We start from the raw sequence: 17,548 nt of genomic DNA, 5'->3' as shown, positions 1-17,548 counted from the left end.
ATATCGGTCAGGCGGCGGCGGCGGCGGCGGCTGAGATACGACCAAGTCGTAGTAGGTATTGATTGGTATACGATACGTACTTGCAAACCGGACAACGCCAAACTCCTTTATCGCAATTCAGCTGCAGATACGATTCCAAATCGAAACACTGTATGTGCTTGCATTCGTGGCCTCTGGCTGGTAGCGTTATTTTCTTATACGTTATAGGACATTTCAGCGAAACCTACGCAACGCAACGCAACGCAAAGGTAAAACGACAAACGTAAACCACAGCACACAGCCTCGCACAGCTCGACAAGACACGGTCTCGTACTCGTATTTGTACTTGGTACTTACTTTCAGAGCCGTTTGTTCGATGGCATCTCGGTCGTTATTGCATCCCATGCTGGGAGAGGAACAAGTGGCGTTGAAATTGCGTTTGATTTTGGCCACGCAATGTTCAGCCGTCAGCAATCGCCGACGCAGCAAGCCCTGCAGCACACTTCGTATGATGGGTCGATGAACCAATTGCAAAACAAACAAATGCGACTGCAAAAACACAATAATACGTATACTATACGTGAACGAATACGAACGAATGAGCGAGTAGATACGAGTATGTTGGGAACTTACGCAACAACAAGCGGATACGGTAATTTGAATCGTGTTCCTTTCAGGTTGGCAAACGTCTTTCAGGTGCAACGGTTTGTGCGTGGTTTTATTTTCGCCCCTATCGATGACCAACGGTGTCGCGTTTACCGATACTTGAACGCTGGCCGGCCAGTTGGTGCTCATTTGCTTGTCTTCGTGGTGGAAACATTTCAATTGTAATTCCAAATCGGATCTGCGATAATCGCGGTTGTCGTTAGAGTTAGTTTACTGGCTTTGACTTTGTCTTTAATACGTTTACGTACTCACCTCCACATTAAAGTTTGATGAACGGTCGGCTTCAAATGGAAGACGTGGTTACTAACCGCCAAGTTATGCTCCAGCCTGAACGGTGAGAGTATGATGCCATCTCGTACGGGAAACGTCAGCCTTAATTCTTCGTCTTCTACACGGCGAGGCGAGGCGAGGCGAGGCGAGGCGAGGCGAAACACAAAATTGAAAATCGTTCGTTAGTAAGTGGGGCAGAGAAATAGCGGTAATGCCTATAATTGTCGGCTACTCACTCGTTAGCGACGATAAATTTGGTTTAACGTCGTTGATGTTCGCTTTGAGATCGTTTAGGTTGGGTTTAATGTCGGCGCCGGCGGCAGCGGCACTAGGACTCATCGCATAAGGCGGCATATTACTAGCCGGAGTCAACGGAGGCGTCGGATTACCTACTGGTATAGGACTGTGTTGATAACTGCCTCTCATATTGGTAACTTCAGATTGGAATTGGGTAGTGGGCGGCTGCGATTGCGGCGGTGGCTGCTGATGCTGATGCGGATGGGGATGGGGATGGGGATGGGGATGCGAATGCTGCTGCTGCTGTTGGTGGTGATGATGGTGGTGGTGCTGTTGGTGCTGCGACGAAGGCGGCGGCGGCGGCGCATACTGATTATTGGGAATGAAATACTGATGCGATGGCATGGACGACGATGATGACGCCGCCGTCGCCACTGCCACCGCCGCCGCCGCCGCCGACGATGACGACGAAGACGACGGAGGTGGTGGCAAAGGTCCGTTCTGATGTACCGCAGCGGCGGTAGCGGCAGCGACAGCGGCCGCAGCTGCGGCTGCATTCGAATACGGCGGAGTTGATTGTCGAATGGATGCGGCGCTGCCACCATTGCCGCGAGACGAATTGCCTGGCAGTTGCATAGCGGCAGCCGCAGCCGCCGCCGAATTATACGGCCCCATCGGACCCATATTCTGCTGCTGCTGCTGCTGGCTCAGGAACTGTTGCGTTTGAAAAGGCATTCCGCCTCTGCTCGCCGCGTTATAGCCGTTTGGAGGAAACTGCGAAAACAAAGCGTCATTATATAAATTGATATTCTCTCAAAAGATTTGGAAAAAAAATAAAATTGAAGGTAAAAAGATAGAAATATCAACAGAAACAATACATATAATATCTAGGTCAAATTATATCTTTCGAAAACAGTACAGAAAAGGAAGTGAACAGACAAATAACTTTAACTTGGAGAAAATACTGGGCACTTGAAAATATTTTTAAAGGACCTTTTCAGAACCACCTAAGAAGTCAGATTTTTAATGCACGCGTACTTCCTACATTGGCTAATGGCTCCCAAACAATCATGGACTTTGACAAAAAAAAAAAAATATTAAAAAAATTGAGACAACCCAAAACTCTTTAGAAAGGTCCACGCTAAATTTTAAAAAATGTGACAAAGTGAAAATAAGAATAACGAAGAGAAAACTAAAAAAAATAATCTAAATTTCAAACACAGGGTCAGAAGAAATAAATGAAAATGGGCGGGGCATGTGAGTAGGATGACTGACAATAGGTGGGCTTACAAGACAACTTTTTGTTTTTTGGGGCATGAAATGAGAAAAATAGGAAGGCAGAAGGCTAGGTGGACATACGAGCTTGACGAATTTTTAACTCATAAATTTTCCATAGGGTTGCACATGATAGAATTGAGTGGGAGAGACTGCAGGTATCCTATGCTCGTTTCTGGGCCTAGCGGAGGTGGGTTCTATTTAATTATAGTTACTCTTTATCTCTTTGTAAATCTATTCTTTAAGAAATTATAACATTCTTCGCTAAATAAAGGATGGATTATGTATGTATGTACGACACGTGTGCGTACTCCGCAAAACTGGAAATTAAGCAATTTTGAAAAATTCATCAAAAATAAGAATATGTTCGAGTCATTTGAATGATGCTGCTAACCCATACTCCGTAGTTATCGACGAAGACGCGGACAAACAAAAAATGTCATTGCGGCCGATTGCCTGCCTTCAGAATTGAAAGGGCAAACCTGATTCAAAATTTCCGAATTTCGAGTGTGGCGCAATATTATAAATTTTCAAACCGCGTTTGCGCCTTCAACTTTGAAGACAGTCATCTTTGAGAGCTGAGACAGGATTGTGAGGGTCTTCAAGCAGATTTGGATAGGTTTGTAAAACGGAGTATTGAGAACAAACTGACCCTTAATATTTCAAAATGTGCAAAGAGGACATTTACTCTGACAAAACTCCTTTGAAGTATACATACGCAGTTAGTGGGGAAGAACTCTGTCGTTTAACTACTGTTTGGGACATGGTATAAACCTTGATGTGGGACTTACGTTCAAATATCACATTAATACTGTGTTAGCAAAAGCAAGGAGAATGGCCCATTTTGTTGTCAGAAATTCTGTGCACTTCAGGAGAATAAGTACACTCAGAGTCCTATACTTCTCATTCATAAGATCAATTCTGCAGTTTGGTGTACTAATTTGTTTCCCTCGTACAAAAAAATTAATTAAAGAGCTTGAAAAAATTCAAAATAGGTTTTTTAAGTACATATACTTCGAGACTTTTGAATATTACCCTTATTCTGCCATGGGTGACATGGCAGATTTATATGGGAGTACAGTAGACTCCCAATTATCCGACTTTCGGGTTATCCGGTACAAATTTATCCGACTTACTTTTCGCATTATTCGACCCACCAAGGTCGGATAATCCAAAAAAAAACTTATTTTTGATTTTGGAGTGTAAATAATGATGCGGTATGCAGCATTTTGTATTCTAACGGTGTTATTTTCCTTGAAATTGATCCAACTTATCTCAAAAAATTATAATTTGAGTCAGTATTTCAACGTCTTTTATGTACAAAAATACATTATTTTTGTTTACTCGTCATTTTTTCGATTCTTTGTCCTGCTTTGAGCCAAAACTTGATTTTCTGACTGAAAAATTGTCTTCTCAAGCTTATGCACTTAATTTCTATGCTAAAAACATCAATTTCGGATTATCTGATTTTTTTGGTATCCGACCCACCTTACCCTCCCAATTAGGTCGGATAATCGGGAGTCTACTGTAGTATCATCTTGTAGCTCTCATCACGGGGAACAAGGAGCACTACCTACAAGCCCCTCTGTCTATTCGTGGGAAGAAACTGCAGGCGTCTAAAGTCTAGAAAATGAGCAAAACCAAAAAATGAAAATTTGCCAAAATGAAAAATTTAATCTAGGGAACATTTTTTAAGATGAAAATTGCAATTTTTAGGATTAGCGTACCTTCATTTTTGAAGTATCCATGCAATTTTGAAGTTTTGAAACAGATCAATTTCTGAAAAATTTCAAACTGATCTGTTTCAAAACTTCAAAATTGCATGGATCCTTCAAAAATGAAGGTAGGCTAATTCCAAAAATTGCAATTTTCATCTAAAAAAAAGGTTCTACAAGTTCCCTAGGTCAAATTTTTCATTTTGGAAAATTTTGGCCATTTTTTGGTTTTGCTCATTTTCTAGACTTTAGACACCCGTAGTTTCTTCCCATGAATAGATAGAGGGGCTTGTAGGTAGCACGCTGTTTTCGCCTCGACAAGAGCTACAAAATGGTACTACTCCCGTATAAATCCCCCATGTCACCCATGGCAGGATATGACCTATCACAGGAAGAACTTTTGAAAGGGTTTGAAGTGGATCTATTGGAAAAAGGAAAAGAGACAATTGCATTAATGTTTTTATATGATCTCATCCACTGCAACATAAAGGATAGTAACCTTTTGGAAAAAATTGATTTCTGGGCCATAAAAATGCACTCTAGGCAAAAAAAAATATTCTCCTTAAACAATTACAATACATTTAGGATGAAGGTGTCTCCTATGAATAACATTACGAGTATCTCTGACGCTTTCCGTAGATGCTGATATTTTTAGTACGGGTAGGTGTACTCTCAGGCGTGTGGTGGATGCAATGGGAGCTGTTAGTGAGCCATATCATATCTTGTGACTTCCCCCCCCTTTTTGCTTGATTTTTGATTTTTTTTTGTTTTTCCTCTATTTGGTCTAATACTTTTTTGCTTATTTTTTACATTCTCTTTTTGATAGGAAGAACTACATTTAGGTATTATTGTTTTTTTTTTGTTTTTTTCTCTCTTTTGTTTGTTTCTATGTTTTTGTATTTTTCAAAGTTACGTTTCTCCAGATCGAATTTTAATTTCCTCGTTAATTATAAATGGTCTCTCCTGTAATTGGCTTTAGCTGTTGGAGAGACCTAAATTGTAAAATAAAAAAAATAAAAGATTGTGTTGGCTGGGGCATGAGAGAGAAAAATCGCATTTTTTCCCGAAGACGCCCCCCCCCACTCCCTCTCAGAGAATTCGCATCTCTTTTCGAGAGCGGGGCGGCGCGGCGGGGGGCATCTCTGGAAGTTGAACTATTTTTCCGAACGATTCGCGACTCAAAATGAGGGAGGGGGAGGGGCGCTACACCAAAACAAGCGCCTACTTAAACGCGATTAGGTATAGGTACCTAAGTAAGTAGGTATAGGTGTTGGTATAAATTACCTGCGGTGGCGCTGACGAGTTGTAATTAGCAGCTTGTAGATTGGGATTCGGATAGGAACTCATATGTTGCGGTGGCATCTGAACAGGCGGCTGTTGCTGTCTTTTCTGATTCATGTGCACGATAGGATTCGGATAAGGCGTCATTCTGCGAGGATACAACTGATTTGCACCGCCGGCGTTCTGTCAACAAAATTCGTCGCGTCGCGTATTTAGAAAATCGGAAAACAATAACGCATCGTAAATGTACGAGTATGTCTATGTATGTAGTTTTTCACGTGTAAGAACTGCTGGTTAGTCGTTAGCGTATTTACCTGCATGACTAGTTTGTTCATAGGATTGGTAGCTGGTGACAAAACGCCTCCGACACCGGAAGGCATCATATTAGCGTGCATCGGGCCCGAATTTGGATTCATCATATTCATGCCGTTCATGGCGGCGGCGGCGGCGGCGGCAGCGTGCATATTAGCGGCGTTCGGGTGATTTCTCTGAGCGGCGTAAGCGGCGCCGCCGCCTCCGAACTGCTGGCCATGATGCATCATGCCTTGCATCTGAAAAGAGTAAACAAGCGCGTCTCGTTAGTGATGGTTAGCGCGTTAGCAGTTTAGCACTCCAACGACGCGATGCGACGCGCGACGTACTACTGGACAGGACAGTGGGTAACGGTAACCCGACTAACCCGAGCGGCGAGCGGCGAGCAATTATCGAGCATGCCGACGCGATGCCATAAACCAGCCGCCAAGCGAAGAGTCGCTAGTACGCATAATACGCTAGCTGATAACACTGATTAGAGTGTATCTGAGATATGGTGGAATTAAAAAACGAGGTTATAGCGGCAAATCAAGTCTCAAGTTTGAGTCACCGAATGTTTTTTGCTACGTACACCGTACACCGTACACGACACACGTACGAGTAAAAACAAATTTCCACATTTCTTGGGGTAGCAGCGCTGCAGTGTAATACGTAATACGTAATACCTATTACCTATTTAATGTATACCAGGTACCTCCGCGAAGCCGCGAAACCTGCGAGCGAGAAAATGCACATTTTCTGCATCCTCGAGCCTCGTTCTTGCGTCGCCTCGCGCGTCTTGCCAGTTCGATTGACTATCTCGCCAATCATTTCGACCCTGTTACGAGTATTTTCTCGACTCGAGACTCGAGTTATCGCCGTCTAGAAGGATAGAAAGAATGATACTCATCGTACCTAATCGGCAATCGCTAATCAGAGCTATCGAGACTCGAGAATTGGTGTGGAAACAAAATAAGTAATAACAAACGTTAGAAAAGGGAGGAAGGGAGAAAGGGAGAATGTGATTGTACTCGTTGGTAGAGGTACCACTACCACTACCACTACCCCTATACGAGTACGATAATGCACATTGCACAACACAATAGTGCGAACATGTTCAAACATTCGATATGTTTTCGACGCTACAAGTTGGAAAAGTCACGCTCGCGCTCGCGCTCGTGCGATGCTACGCGGTGGTGGTTCATTTCACACCTGCAAATACCTAAGTAATACGAGTACGAGTACCTAACTGTAACTACCTACCCAAAACCACCGATAACTCGAAATCGATTTTTCCCAACTAACCCTATTTCCTTATACCTACTCCGTATCACATATTATGTACATGTACCTACCTACTCTTATAGGTAGTGATTGGCTGCAAAGGGCTGAGTAACCTGCGAGAGGTGTACTAATAAAAACGGCTACCGAAGATTCCGAGACGTTGCTGATGAATGTACGCGTACACGTACACAGCAGAACCTAGATACGAGTATCTGCGCCTCTAAAAGGCGGCTAAATGTACGCGTAACTAAGAGAAAAGAATCGGCACCGACGCCGACGCCGAAGGGAGCAACAGCATTATTAGAGCGGTTGCTACCGGGTATGGGCATTAGGGTGGGTCGAAAAAAAACGTAGGTCTCGGAATTTTCTGCAATTCACATATGTGGTTCCTTTTGAGTTGAAACGACCACCCAAGAAAAATGTTAGCCCCCCCCCCCGGACACCATGGGGCTGAGCCACGTGGCCTCAAAGTAGGTCCATTTCAGCTAAAAATTCACTTTTTTCAGGTTAAAAGCTCCAAAATCGACTTTAATCGACTTTTAAATTTAGCCTTAGCACTCAATCGGTAGAGTTTGAGATGCCGAATCTCCCTGTGCAGTTCATTTTTTTCGTGGAGGTTCGCTTACGTCTCCGACAAGTCCTAGAAAGCATGAAAATTGCCAATTTTTAGGTGTCGCGAAAACGTTTCCGCTATTTTACGCGCGAATGATGTTTTTTAGGGGGCATGTCGATGTACTAAATTGTAAGTGTACTCGAAGGGTTAAATTTAGAATCATCCATATGCTCTTAGATCGCTGATAGGGTACATGATTCGAGTTTTATTCATGATTTTAGGATTTCATTGATTTCAAACTTTTATCATGCAGATATGCTTCTATTTTTTTTTTCCTTTTTAAAAAATTCAAAAAAATTCAATTCAGAATGGCATACTTACCTTGAATGCACGAAACCCTGTTTGAAAAATCATACCTATCAACACCTGAATGAAACTGAACAAAAAATCCAACATACAAATTTATTTAAAATCTGAATAACAGTCAAGTTCAACAATTTTTCGAATGAAATTGAGCAAAAAAGTACATTTTTAAAAAAAATTGAAGCAACAATTTCAAAAGTTTCATTTTTATTACTTAATTAACGAGCGCCTAAAAACTCATTGAAATCTTATTTTGACTATCTGCTTATGGTATTACTTTTATACGTTGTTGTAGTTTCAATTGAAAAAAAAATGTATACTTACTTGAATGTTGAATTTCAAAAGTGAAAAATGTGTTATTTTTGCTCAGTTTTATTCAGTTGTAAGTAGATAGGTATAATTTTTCAAAGAAGGTTTTGTGTTTTCAAATATGCCATTCTAAATTGAATTTTTTAAAAATGAAAAAAATAAAATAAAAAAAATAGCGGAAACGTTTTCGCGACACCTAAAAATTGGCAATTTTCATGCTTTCTAGGACTTGTCGGAGACGTAAGCGAACCTCCACGAAAAAAATGAACTGCACAGGGAGATTCGGCATCTCAAACTCTACCGATTGAGTGCTAAGGTTAAATTTAAAAGTCGATTAAAGTCGATTTTGGAGCTTTTAACCTGAAAAAAGTGAATTTTTAGCTGAAATGGACCTACTTTGAGGCCACGTGGCTCAGCCCCATGGTGTCCGGGGGGAGGGGGGGGGGCTAAAATTTTTCTTGGGTGGTCGTTTCAACTCAAAAGGAACCACATATGTGAATTGCAGAAAATTCCAAGACCTACGTTTTTTTTCGACCCACCCTATGGGCATACCTACAGCGAAAAAAATACTCAAATGTGCCTACTACGAGTAGATAAGTATTAAGTACCTACGTCCTACGTCCTACGTAGATAGTAGATACGAGTACAATACTCGTAGATGGATACAAAGTTGTATAAACAGATGAAAGGGCGACAGCGACTGCGACTGCGACAGCGACAGCGACATTGCTAGCGCGACGGATAGGTGAAAGTGTATACGAATTCACGTGCAGTGGTGGTGGCGGGGAGGGGGCGAAAGTAAAGCCAAAGGGTGATACGACGACGACGACGACGACGACGACGACGACGACGTAACGTACGTACGTACAAGAGGTAGAGACTGGAGATGAGGAATGACGAGCAGCGAGCATAAAATGAGTAAATATATCGAATACACTGCGGGGTCTTAAATGCGGTTTCACTGTTCACGAATCGCCTAGCGATGGCGGTGGCGGGCGCTCGCATTTTACCGTACCGCGCCCTACGCTACACCACCGACTCCGGCGACAACATATTGACAATCTGTACACGCCGAACGCCGACGTCGTCGACGACGTGTGGCGTGCGGCGTGGGGCGTGTGGTGCACACATACCGAGTGCTTTCCAAATTTTGCTCGACACGAACGCGACAACTCGATGAGCAAATTTTCGAGTCGACAGATCACGTAGGTCGTAGGTTAGTTAAGGTAAGATACGAGTGTAATAGCTTATGTAAATTGAAGCCGAAGAGGAATGGGAACGGAACCCGAAATCCAGAGTGCAGCGTGCAGCGTGCAGTGTGCAGAATAGCGTATGTGAGCAGCACAACCTTACCGTTACAATTACATAGTTCAATCACATCACATCACATCACACCAAGTGACAGAGAGATAAAAAGTAGGTATACGAGTACACATAAGACACGATGGCCGAGTGGTCGTTTACCAAAACCAAAATATAGTGTTAAAATTCAAGCGTGAAATGGCATGGCGGCGCGGCGTGGCGAGGCGATGCACATGGCAAAGCGGACAAAGTGATGGCTGTGCTACTTGTACGACGTATGGCGCGGCGCGGCGGGTGTATCGCTTACCGCATACCGACTCGTAAAACTGAGCATCCCTGAAACATTGGCCAGGCGAAGCGCGGAAGATGAGTCAAAACGAGATCCAGTAACGAAAAGTACAGAAAATTTCCGAACGTAAACGACGGTGATCAGAGCGAGAGCGAGAGAAAGATAGAGTGAAAGGGGAGAAAAAAAAGGGAAACGAATCAAAAAATGAAGGAGCGAGTGAAATGGCTGGGTAAGCCTAAGCACGTAATGTAATCGCCTTCGCAGGCGCCTTCTTCCATCTATTACGCTTTACGCTACCCGCTACCCCATACCCCATACCCCATACCCCGCAAACTCGACGCAAAACGCAAAACGCACACCCTTTCACCTTCTGCAAGAGTCGAATCGAGTCACTGCGCCGCGCCGCCCCGCACCGCACCAAACCACCCCAACAAACGGGGGCGCGGGCGCGGGGCGGCGCCGCGACGCTTTTTCACACTTGTATTACGACACCCTGCGCTTCGCTCAGTGCTCAGTGCTCATTTCGCATGTAGCGACTAGCACTAGCAGTAGTTGAAAACGAGGCAAGCAAAAAAGCTCGCTCGTTTCGTGATTTTCTCGACTCGAACATTCGATCACAAGTCACAGCGGCTAACTTCAAAATACGCCAAGGTACAGACAGCTACGAGTACATACGAGTACTTACTTGGATTAGCAGGGTTGCGCGTATACGGAACAATAAAACAAAACGGTACCGGTATTTCGGTATTTTTCAAATCCGCGAGTACGTGGATTTTAATTTGGCTGGGTTTTCAATATTCCATTATGGTATTCTTCTCAATTACATACATACAAAAATGTGTTACTTATTGCATACTTAAAAGGCATTGTTCTAAATTTTTTTCATAAAAGCAACTCTACTCTCTAAATTTAAAGCAGTCAAATTTCACTGCTTAGCAGTCACGACATTTTGCCTTTTTAAAGCAGTAGTTTTTTTTACTGCAAAACAGTGAAAAATTACTGAATTGGTCAGTCAAAATGATTTTTTACTGACCAATTCAGTAATTTTTCACTGTTTTGCAGTAAAAAAAACTACTGCTTTAAAAAGGCAAAATGTCGTGACTGCTAAGCAGTGAAATTGACTGTTTCAAATTTAGAGAGTAGTAGATATCTCTAATTATACAAAATACCAAAGATGAAAAAAGTGATCAAAAAGTAATCAAAAAAATCATAAAACGTGAACAAAACATTCGATAATACTCGTACATTTTATACCTATACAGCTACATAGGAAAATACTACTCTCTAAATTTGAAACAGTGAAATTTCACTGCTTAGCAGTCACGACATTTTGGCTTCTTAAAAACAGTAGTTTTTTACTGCAAAACAGTGAAAAATCTACCGAATGTGTCAGTAAAATAATTTTGACTGACCAATTCAGTAGATTTTCTACTGTTTTGCAGTCAAAAACTACTGCTTTTAAGAAGCCAAAATGTCGTGACTGCTAAGCAGTGAAATTTCACTGTTTCAAATTTAGAGAGTAGTACTTGAAATCCCAAACATGCCGAAACATTCATTTCGTTTTAAAAGTGGAAAAATAGGACTTTTTGACAGTTACCTGCTGGCAAAAAATGATATTGCCATCGACAATTTTTAATAATTTTTGGCAAAACGACGAAGCTTTTTCGATACTGGTTTTCGGTATTATTTGTACCAATTCTGAAAATTCAATTGGTATTTTGTAAATCAGTTTTTCATTCGTCAACTTATCGGTAATTTTTTTTTAAAAATTAGGCTGTTTTCCCGGCATCGGTTTCTCGATATTGGTATCGTTCAGCAACCCCCTGGCACGGCTACTAACTCGATGTAGGTACGTCTGCGTACCCAACCGAGTAATGGCCCGACCAAACGACGACGACAATACGCTCGTCCTTTTCATTTCGATTCAAAATTTCCCCGCTCATTCTTATGCAGCTTCGATAGACCATAGACCCAAACTTGCGCATCGGCGATCCGAAGTAAAAATTATTGAGAAATATGAAAACGTGACATTTGCGAAGACTACAATCTTTGATTGTTGCCACTAACCAGCAAAGACAACTGCCTACAGAGAAAAGTTGAGAAGATCAGAACGCGAACAAAGTTTCGCTCTGGTCGGCTGGCTGGCACACTAAGGTGTTGCTCGGAGTGACGCGGCGCGGCGTAATGTACATTACATGTACATACATTGTACATACCTATTCTTACGTACATATGTATCTCGAAGACGAAACAAAAAAGCGATGGATTTACCTGAGGAGCGAAATGAGGATTATCTTGCAGCGCGACTACACTGGCGGTGGCGGTGGCAGTAGCGGTGGCGGTAGCGGTGGCCGCTGCTGCAACCATAGCTGCCGTAGCTGCGGCTGCACTGGGCGCTGCCGAAGAATGATGCGGATGCGGATGCGAATGCGGATGATGGTAAATGGGATGCTGGGAAGCGGATGCCGACGCAGATTGGGTAGTGCAACCAGTGGACACGGCGATACCTGCAGTCTGTTGATGAGACGGCGGCGGAGGTACTTGCTGCTGCTGCTGCTGTTGCTGCTGAGCAGATGGCGTCGTCGGCGAAGACTGATGGTGATGATGGTGCGGATGCTGATGTTGATGGAGGTGGTGTTGCTGCTGCTGCTGCTGCTGCTGTTGTTGCTGTTGCTGTTGCTGCTGATGGTAGTGGTGATGATTTTGATGGTACTGCTGAGCAGAAACAGCCTGAGTAGACGATCCGGAATGGTAATGACCGACGTTAGTAGATTCGGCGACGGGATTGGCTGTACCGCTAGACGTACCGCTCATATCACCGCTAACGCAACCATCGTGATGGTGGTGATGGTTCTGATTCTGATGCTGATGCTGATGCTGATTCGGATAATACGCCGGTCCAAATCTGAAAAGAAAAAGTTTCGCGCCAAAATTAGTCGTTTTGTCATTTCAGTCGTTCTTTCGCAACGATCGACATCCTTTGGAGAAAAATAATATCTATTTTGTTCAAATTTTGACAAATAATCAACCGAGGGTTTATTTCAAAAAAACTTGAGTGAAATTGTAGCTCAGTAGAAGAGAACCAAATCGGCCTAAGCGAACGAGGGCAAAAGCTTGGAGAAAAAATGAGAATTTTGAGGATAGATCGGTGATTTTTTTGGCAAATGAACGATAATTATTAAACGCATGATTGTGAAAAATTTGAATTTTTAAAAACTGAAACTAAAATATTGTTGGAATTTTTGTAATTTCCTAACTTTCTTGAATTTCTCACAATTTCCCAAGTTTTTCCTACTTTCACAGAACCGGAGGAGGGCAAACTGTCGCCCCTTAGCCCCCGAAGAGGGGTCGCCCAACGAAGTCAACAAAAGCTTTACTTTTATAAACGCTAAACAGAAATTTTTTTAATAGATACTTCGTTTCTTTGTATATTTTTTTAATGGCATTTTTATATTTTTTAAACATTTATTTCTGTCGGTGAAATGCCGGTTTTTGATGAGAAAAATTTTGTCTTGCATTGCCTTATACAGCAGTTGAAAGTAATAAAATGTCGTGAATTTTTTAATTCGTCGTTTGATTCATTATTTTGTCGTTGGGAGTACCTTTTATGTCAGGGGTAAGCTCTTTATTGTTGGGAATTTCCAATTTAGTCGTGGTAATGATTTTTCCGGTGTGAAAGTACCCATGCTTGTCATGCTGACGCCCTTTTTTGTTGTGGTATTAAATCACACCCATTATATATTATGCATTTCATACAGATCTGTTAAACCAAAACCAGGAGAGTGCATAACAGGATATCCAGTACACTCGAGTGGATATAATTTCTGGGAAATTCCAAAAATCAAAAACTTGGAAATCCTCAAAATGAAAATTTCTTAATTTTTGTTTTTTTTTTTCATGGGAATTTGAAGTCTGTTTTTGTAAAACGCCTGTAAACGGACGACTATATGACACTAAAAATGATCGGGCTAACACTAGCAAAATTTGTGACGTTAATCGGAGCGCTGAAAAAATATACGCATTTGCGCACCTAAGTCCGCAATTTTTACTGTCACATAGTCGTCCGTTCACAGGCGTGTACTTGAAACGCGCGATCTGCCATTCACTTTCAATATGTTTGACCATTGAAATTTGAATTTTTCTAAATGTGATGGGTTTAGTGATCAGTGATGAAGCTTAGGGAATTTGATTGTCATTTTCTCAGTGGTTGAAGATGGAAATTGACTTCACCATTAGCTTTCTTATCACACAACACCCATTTCATCTCGAATAATCTAATTTCACCAGATAACGTATTGAAAGTGAAGCGAAAAACAATAGGTGATTTTGCCCTTGGGAGTTCTGCAAAAGTTGCTCAGTTTTGTCTATAACGTGATGAGAGCAAACTGCACACTTCAATTGTAATTAGTGCATTGTGCAACTTATGCAGGTCACCCAATATCACCTAATGAACATTATTAAAACAGAAAAAACATACTAGCATTGCACAGTAAAACATTACACCGCAAATTCACAGTTACACAAAAAACTTTGGACAAAATTCAAAATTCTTGTAAGAACCAAACTTGAATATAGATGTAGGTATTAGAATAATTGAGAACACACCAAACAACAACATATTACGCAACACGAAATTGACGGGAAATAATTCTCTGAAAAAAAACACATTGACATAAAAAAAAGCGTTGATCCTACATAAAAACTAAATTCAAAATTCGAACCAACTGAAAAACACACACAACACTAGTTTCCACTTCACATCGAGGCACTTTGAAAAAAATTTGCACAGAATGACAGGAACACAAAAATGCACTAAGAGAGCCGTTGGCGAAGACAAAAACTTATCTAATTGTGAAAATGTGAAATAGAACCCAGATGTAAATCTGCACATCACCATGCTTTATCAGTACATATCATTCCTGGAAATCACATCACGTGATACATGCCTGCTTAATCTCTTACATGGCAGTAGGAGTGTTTCTTGGAAATTCGATACTATGAGCGTCTTTATCAGAAACGCCAAACAAACATGCCGAATTACGGACAATAATCGCAAAGACAAGTAGTTTTTTTAAAAAACGTCTACGGAGGCGCAACATTTCGAGCGCGCTTTTTCAATTAAACAGTCGCTTTGACGTTTTTGTTCATAGTGCCGCATAATTTACTGGCGCTTCTGCTAAAACGGCCTCATCTCAGATTTATTTTGCCCATAGGGTGGAGTTTCGGAGATTTTTGGGTTTTTCCTGTATTTTCTTCCCTCCACAAACTTTGCAATCTTTTCATTCGGAAGCGCTGCCAGAATTTGTCAAAAGTTGGTCTCAAAGTTGCCCGTTTTCCTCGTGAAGTTTATCAGCAAGAAGTCAGATCATAATGAGGATAGTTGAAATAGCTGCTTGCCACGATGGAAAAATCAATTTCCAACAACAACAACAACAACAACAACAACAACAAAAGTGGTTGGTTGGAATATTAACCCTTTCGGCTACGAGACAAACTGACGAATAAAATTTGAAGTGCTTTAAACTGAGTAAGGCCGGTTGCTGCATAGAACTCAAAATTTGCTGGAAATCACACATTCAGAAAGTATTCATGTCACAAATGGCAATAAACCTTAAATTGTCTATTATTCCAAAATCAAGCCTTCTGAGGCATCTGATACTTTAAGATGAAAGTATTAGTACCAAGCATTTTTGAAAATACATAGAAAAAAAGATGAACTAAAATAAAATTAGTTTTGAGTAAAAAAGAGAAATTATTGAAGAAAAACAAGGCATGCGACTTCAGATAGTTATTCAAACTGCAAATGTTTTAAGGTGTTTGCTTGTGGGAGGATTAAAATTGATGGGAAAATCTTTGTGTTATAGAGAGCATTTTTCAAAATTTTGAAAACCCATGTCACAATTCAACGCTAATTTTCAATGAAAATCTGAAAAATATGTGTCATTTTCATCTTCTGACACATACATCTCTCTTGAGATAATTTGCTTGGGCGAGTAAGTTGCCTCAGAAGATGACTGGGTAAACTTTTGCAAGCATTTGAATTTTATGATGAATACTGTGTCATAAAGACTGCGCTCAATCAATTCATTGTCTGTAAGATGACTTCTAAAGAGTAATTCCAGTAATTCCACAACATGACATACGTATTTTATTTTTATTATCTCCTTATGATAAACGGATTGAGGGCTGTATTATGACACAGTATCTATCATAAAATTCAAATGCTCGCAAAAGTTCACCTAGTTACCTTCTGAGGTAACTTACTCACCCAAGCAAATCGCCTCAAGAGAGATGTATGTGCCAGAAAATGAAAATGGTGGCATACTTTTCAGGTTGAATTGTGACACGAGTTTTCAAAATTTTAAAAAATGCTCTCTATAACACAAAGATTTTTCCATCAATTTTAATCCTCCCACAAGCAATCACCTTCAAACATTTGCAGTTTGAATAACTATCTGAAGTCGCATGCCTTGTTTTTCTTCAATAATTTCTTTTTTTACACAAACTTATTTTATTTTAGCTCATCTTTTTTTCTATTTTCAAAAATGCTTGTTATCAATATATTTTTCATCTTGGAATATCAGATGCCTCAGATGGCTTGATTTTGATTTATAATGCTATTCGGTGTCATAAATGGAATAATACATAGACAATTTAAGGTTTATTGCCATTTGTGACATGAATATTTTCTGAATGTGCGATTTCCAGCAAATTTTGAGTTCTAGGCAGCAACCGACCTCATTCAGTTTAAAGCACTTCAAATTTTATCTGTCAGTTTGTCTCGTAGCCGAAAAGGTTTTTGAGCTTTTTTCAGCGGGCATTCCAGATTTGTAAAAATTTGTCTTAAAACCGCTCGTCCGTATCTCTGCCGCACAAAATGTTAAATCTCCGTTTCCAGCTGAAAATAAGCTATTGAAATTGAAAAGGCTGAAGGCTGTTACGATCGGATGGAGAAAAATGACAAATTAAGGCGTTCATTTTGAGCTTTTCTCGATGGAAACCTCCAAACCTCGAATTGGTCTCAAAACCAGCATACGCCTTTCAACAGCTGAAATACATAGCAGCCAACTCGAGTCGGAATTTCGATTAGCCCAAACCAAGATGGAGGATAGAGGATGGAGGATCAACTTGCAGCTTTTTTCAAAACCGACAGGCGCGGCGCTCCGAAATTGTCGTTATTTGTCGCGAAAATTTCCATTCCAGAACCCTAAAATATCAAAACTCGGAGTGAAAAAAATTGACTACTGGGACTTTTCCAGCAAAAATCATTACTATCTCATCGCATCACAGGTCATTTTTTACCATTTGATACTTTTTTTTTGGTCCATTCCCGGTCTGCTCTTGGTATAGAACCTAAATTAGGAATTAGCGAACAACGTTATTATTCGATTGTTTCTTCCAAATCACTCGGATTCTCTGTTTTGTACGTATATTTTTGATTTTCAACATTACTGTTTATACAAAACTGACGAAAATTGCTACTATTCCACCCATTGACTATAATATATAATATAGAATATACTACGTACAAATATCTACGAGTATATGGATAATGATTCCACCACAGTGATACGATAACGGTTTACATCGCCGCAACAGTGCTCGTCCTCGTCCATCGCATCCATATACATTCTCGACGTTGGTTACTTACTTATTTACAACTACATACAGACGAGTAACATAACTAACGTGGAACGTAAGGCAAAAAGCGGCTACGCTACGCAAGTGATAGTA

The 17,548-nt window shown here is 40.9% G+C and overlaps 1 protein-coding gene across 3 annotated transcripts in view; it reads right to left on the bottom strand.

The window, feature by feature from the left end:
• The window catches only part of LOC135841143 (zinc finger MIZ domain-containing protein 1-like), a 172,255-nt gene that overhangs the window by 4,821 nt on the left and 149,886 nt on the right, over positions 1-17,548 (bottom strand). For all 3 annotated transcript variants that reach the window (XM_065357975.1, XM_065357966.1, XM_065357982.1), the window contains 8 exons: positions 12,086-12,719; positions 5,738-5,974; positions 5,427-5,606; positions 1,152-1,926; positions 898-1,033; positions 613-823; positions 337-528; positions 81-223 (listed from right to left, as the gene is read on the bottom strand). In XM_065357975.1, coding sequence (XP_065214047.1) covers positions 81-223; positions 337-528; positions 613-823; positions 898-1,033; positions 1,152-1,926; positions 5,427-5,606; positions 5,738-5,974; positions 12,086-12,628 — 2,417 coding nt within the window. In that variant the 5' untranslated portion in view covers positions 12,629-12,719. The remainder of the gene's footprint in view (positions 1-80; positions 224-336; positions 529-612; positions 824-897; positions 1,034-1,151; positions 1,927-5,426; positions 5,607-5,737; positions 5,975-12,085; positions 12,720-17,548) is intronic.

This window comes from Planococcus citri, chromosome 1 (assembly GCF_950023065.1).
Source record: "Planococcus citri chromosome 1, ihPlaCitr1.1, whole genome shotgun sequence".
In the NCBI taxonomy this organism is placed as follows: Eukaryota; Metazoa; Arthropoda; class Insecta; order Hemiptera; family Pseudococcidae; genus Planococcus; species Planococcus citri.
This window is presented reverse-complemented; position numbering and strand designations above follow the sequence as displayed.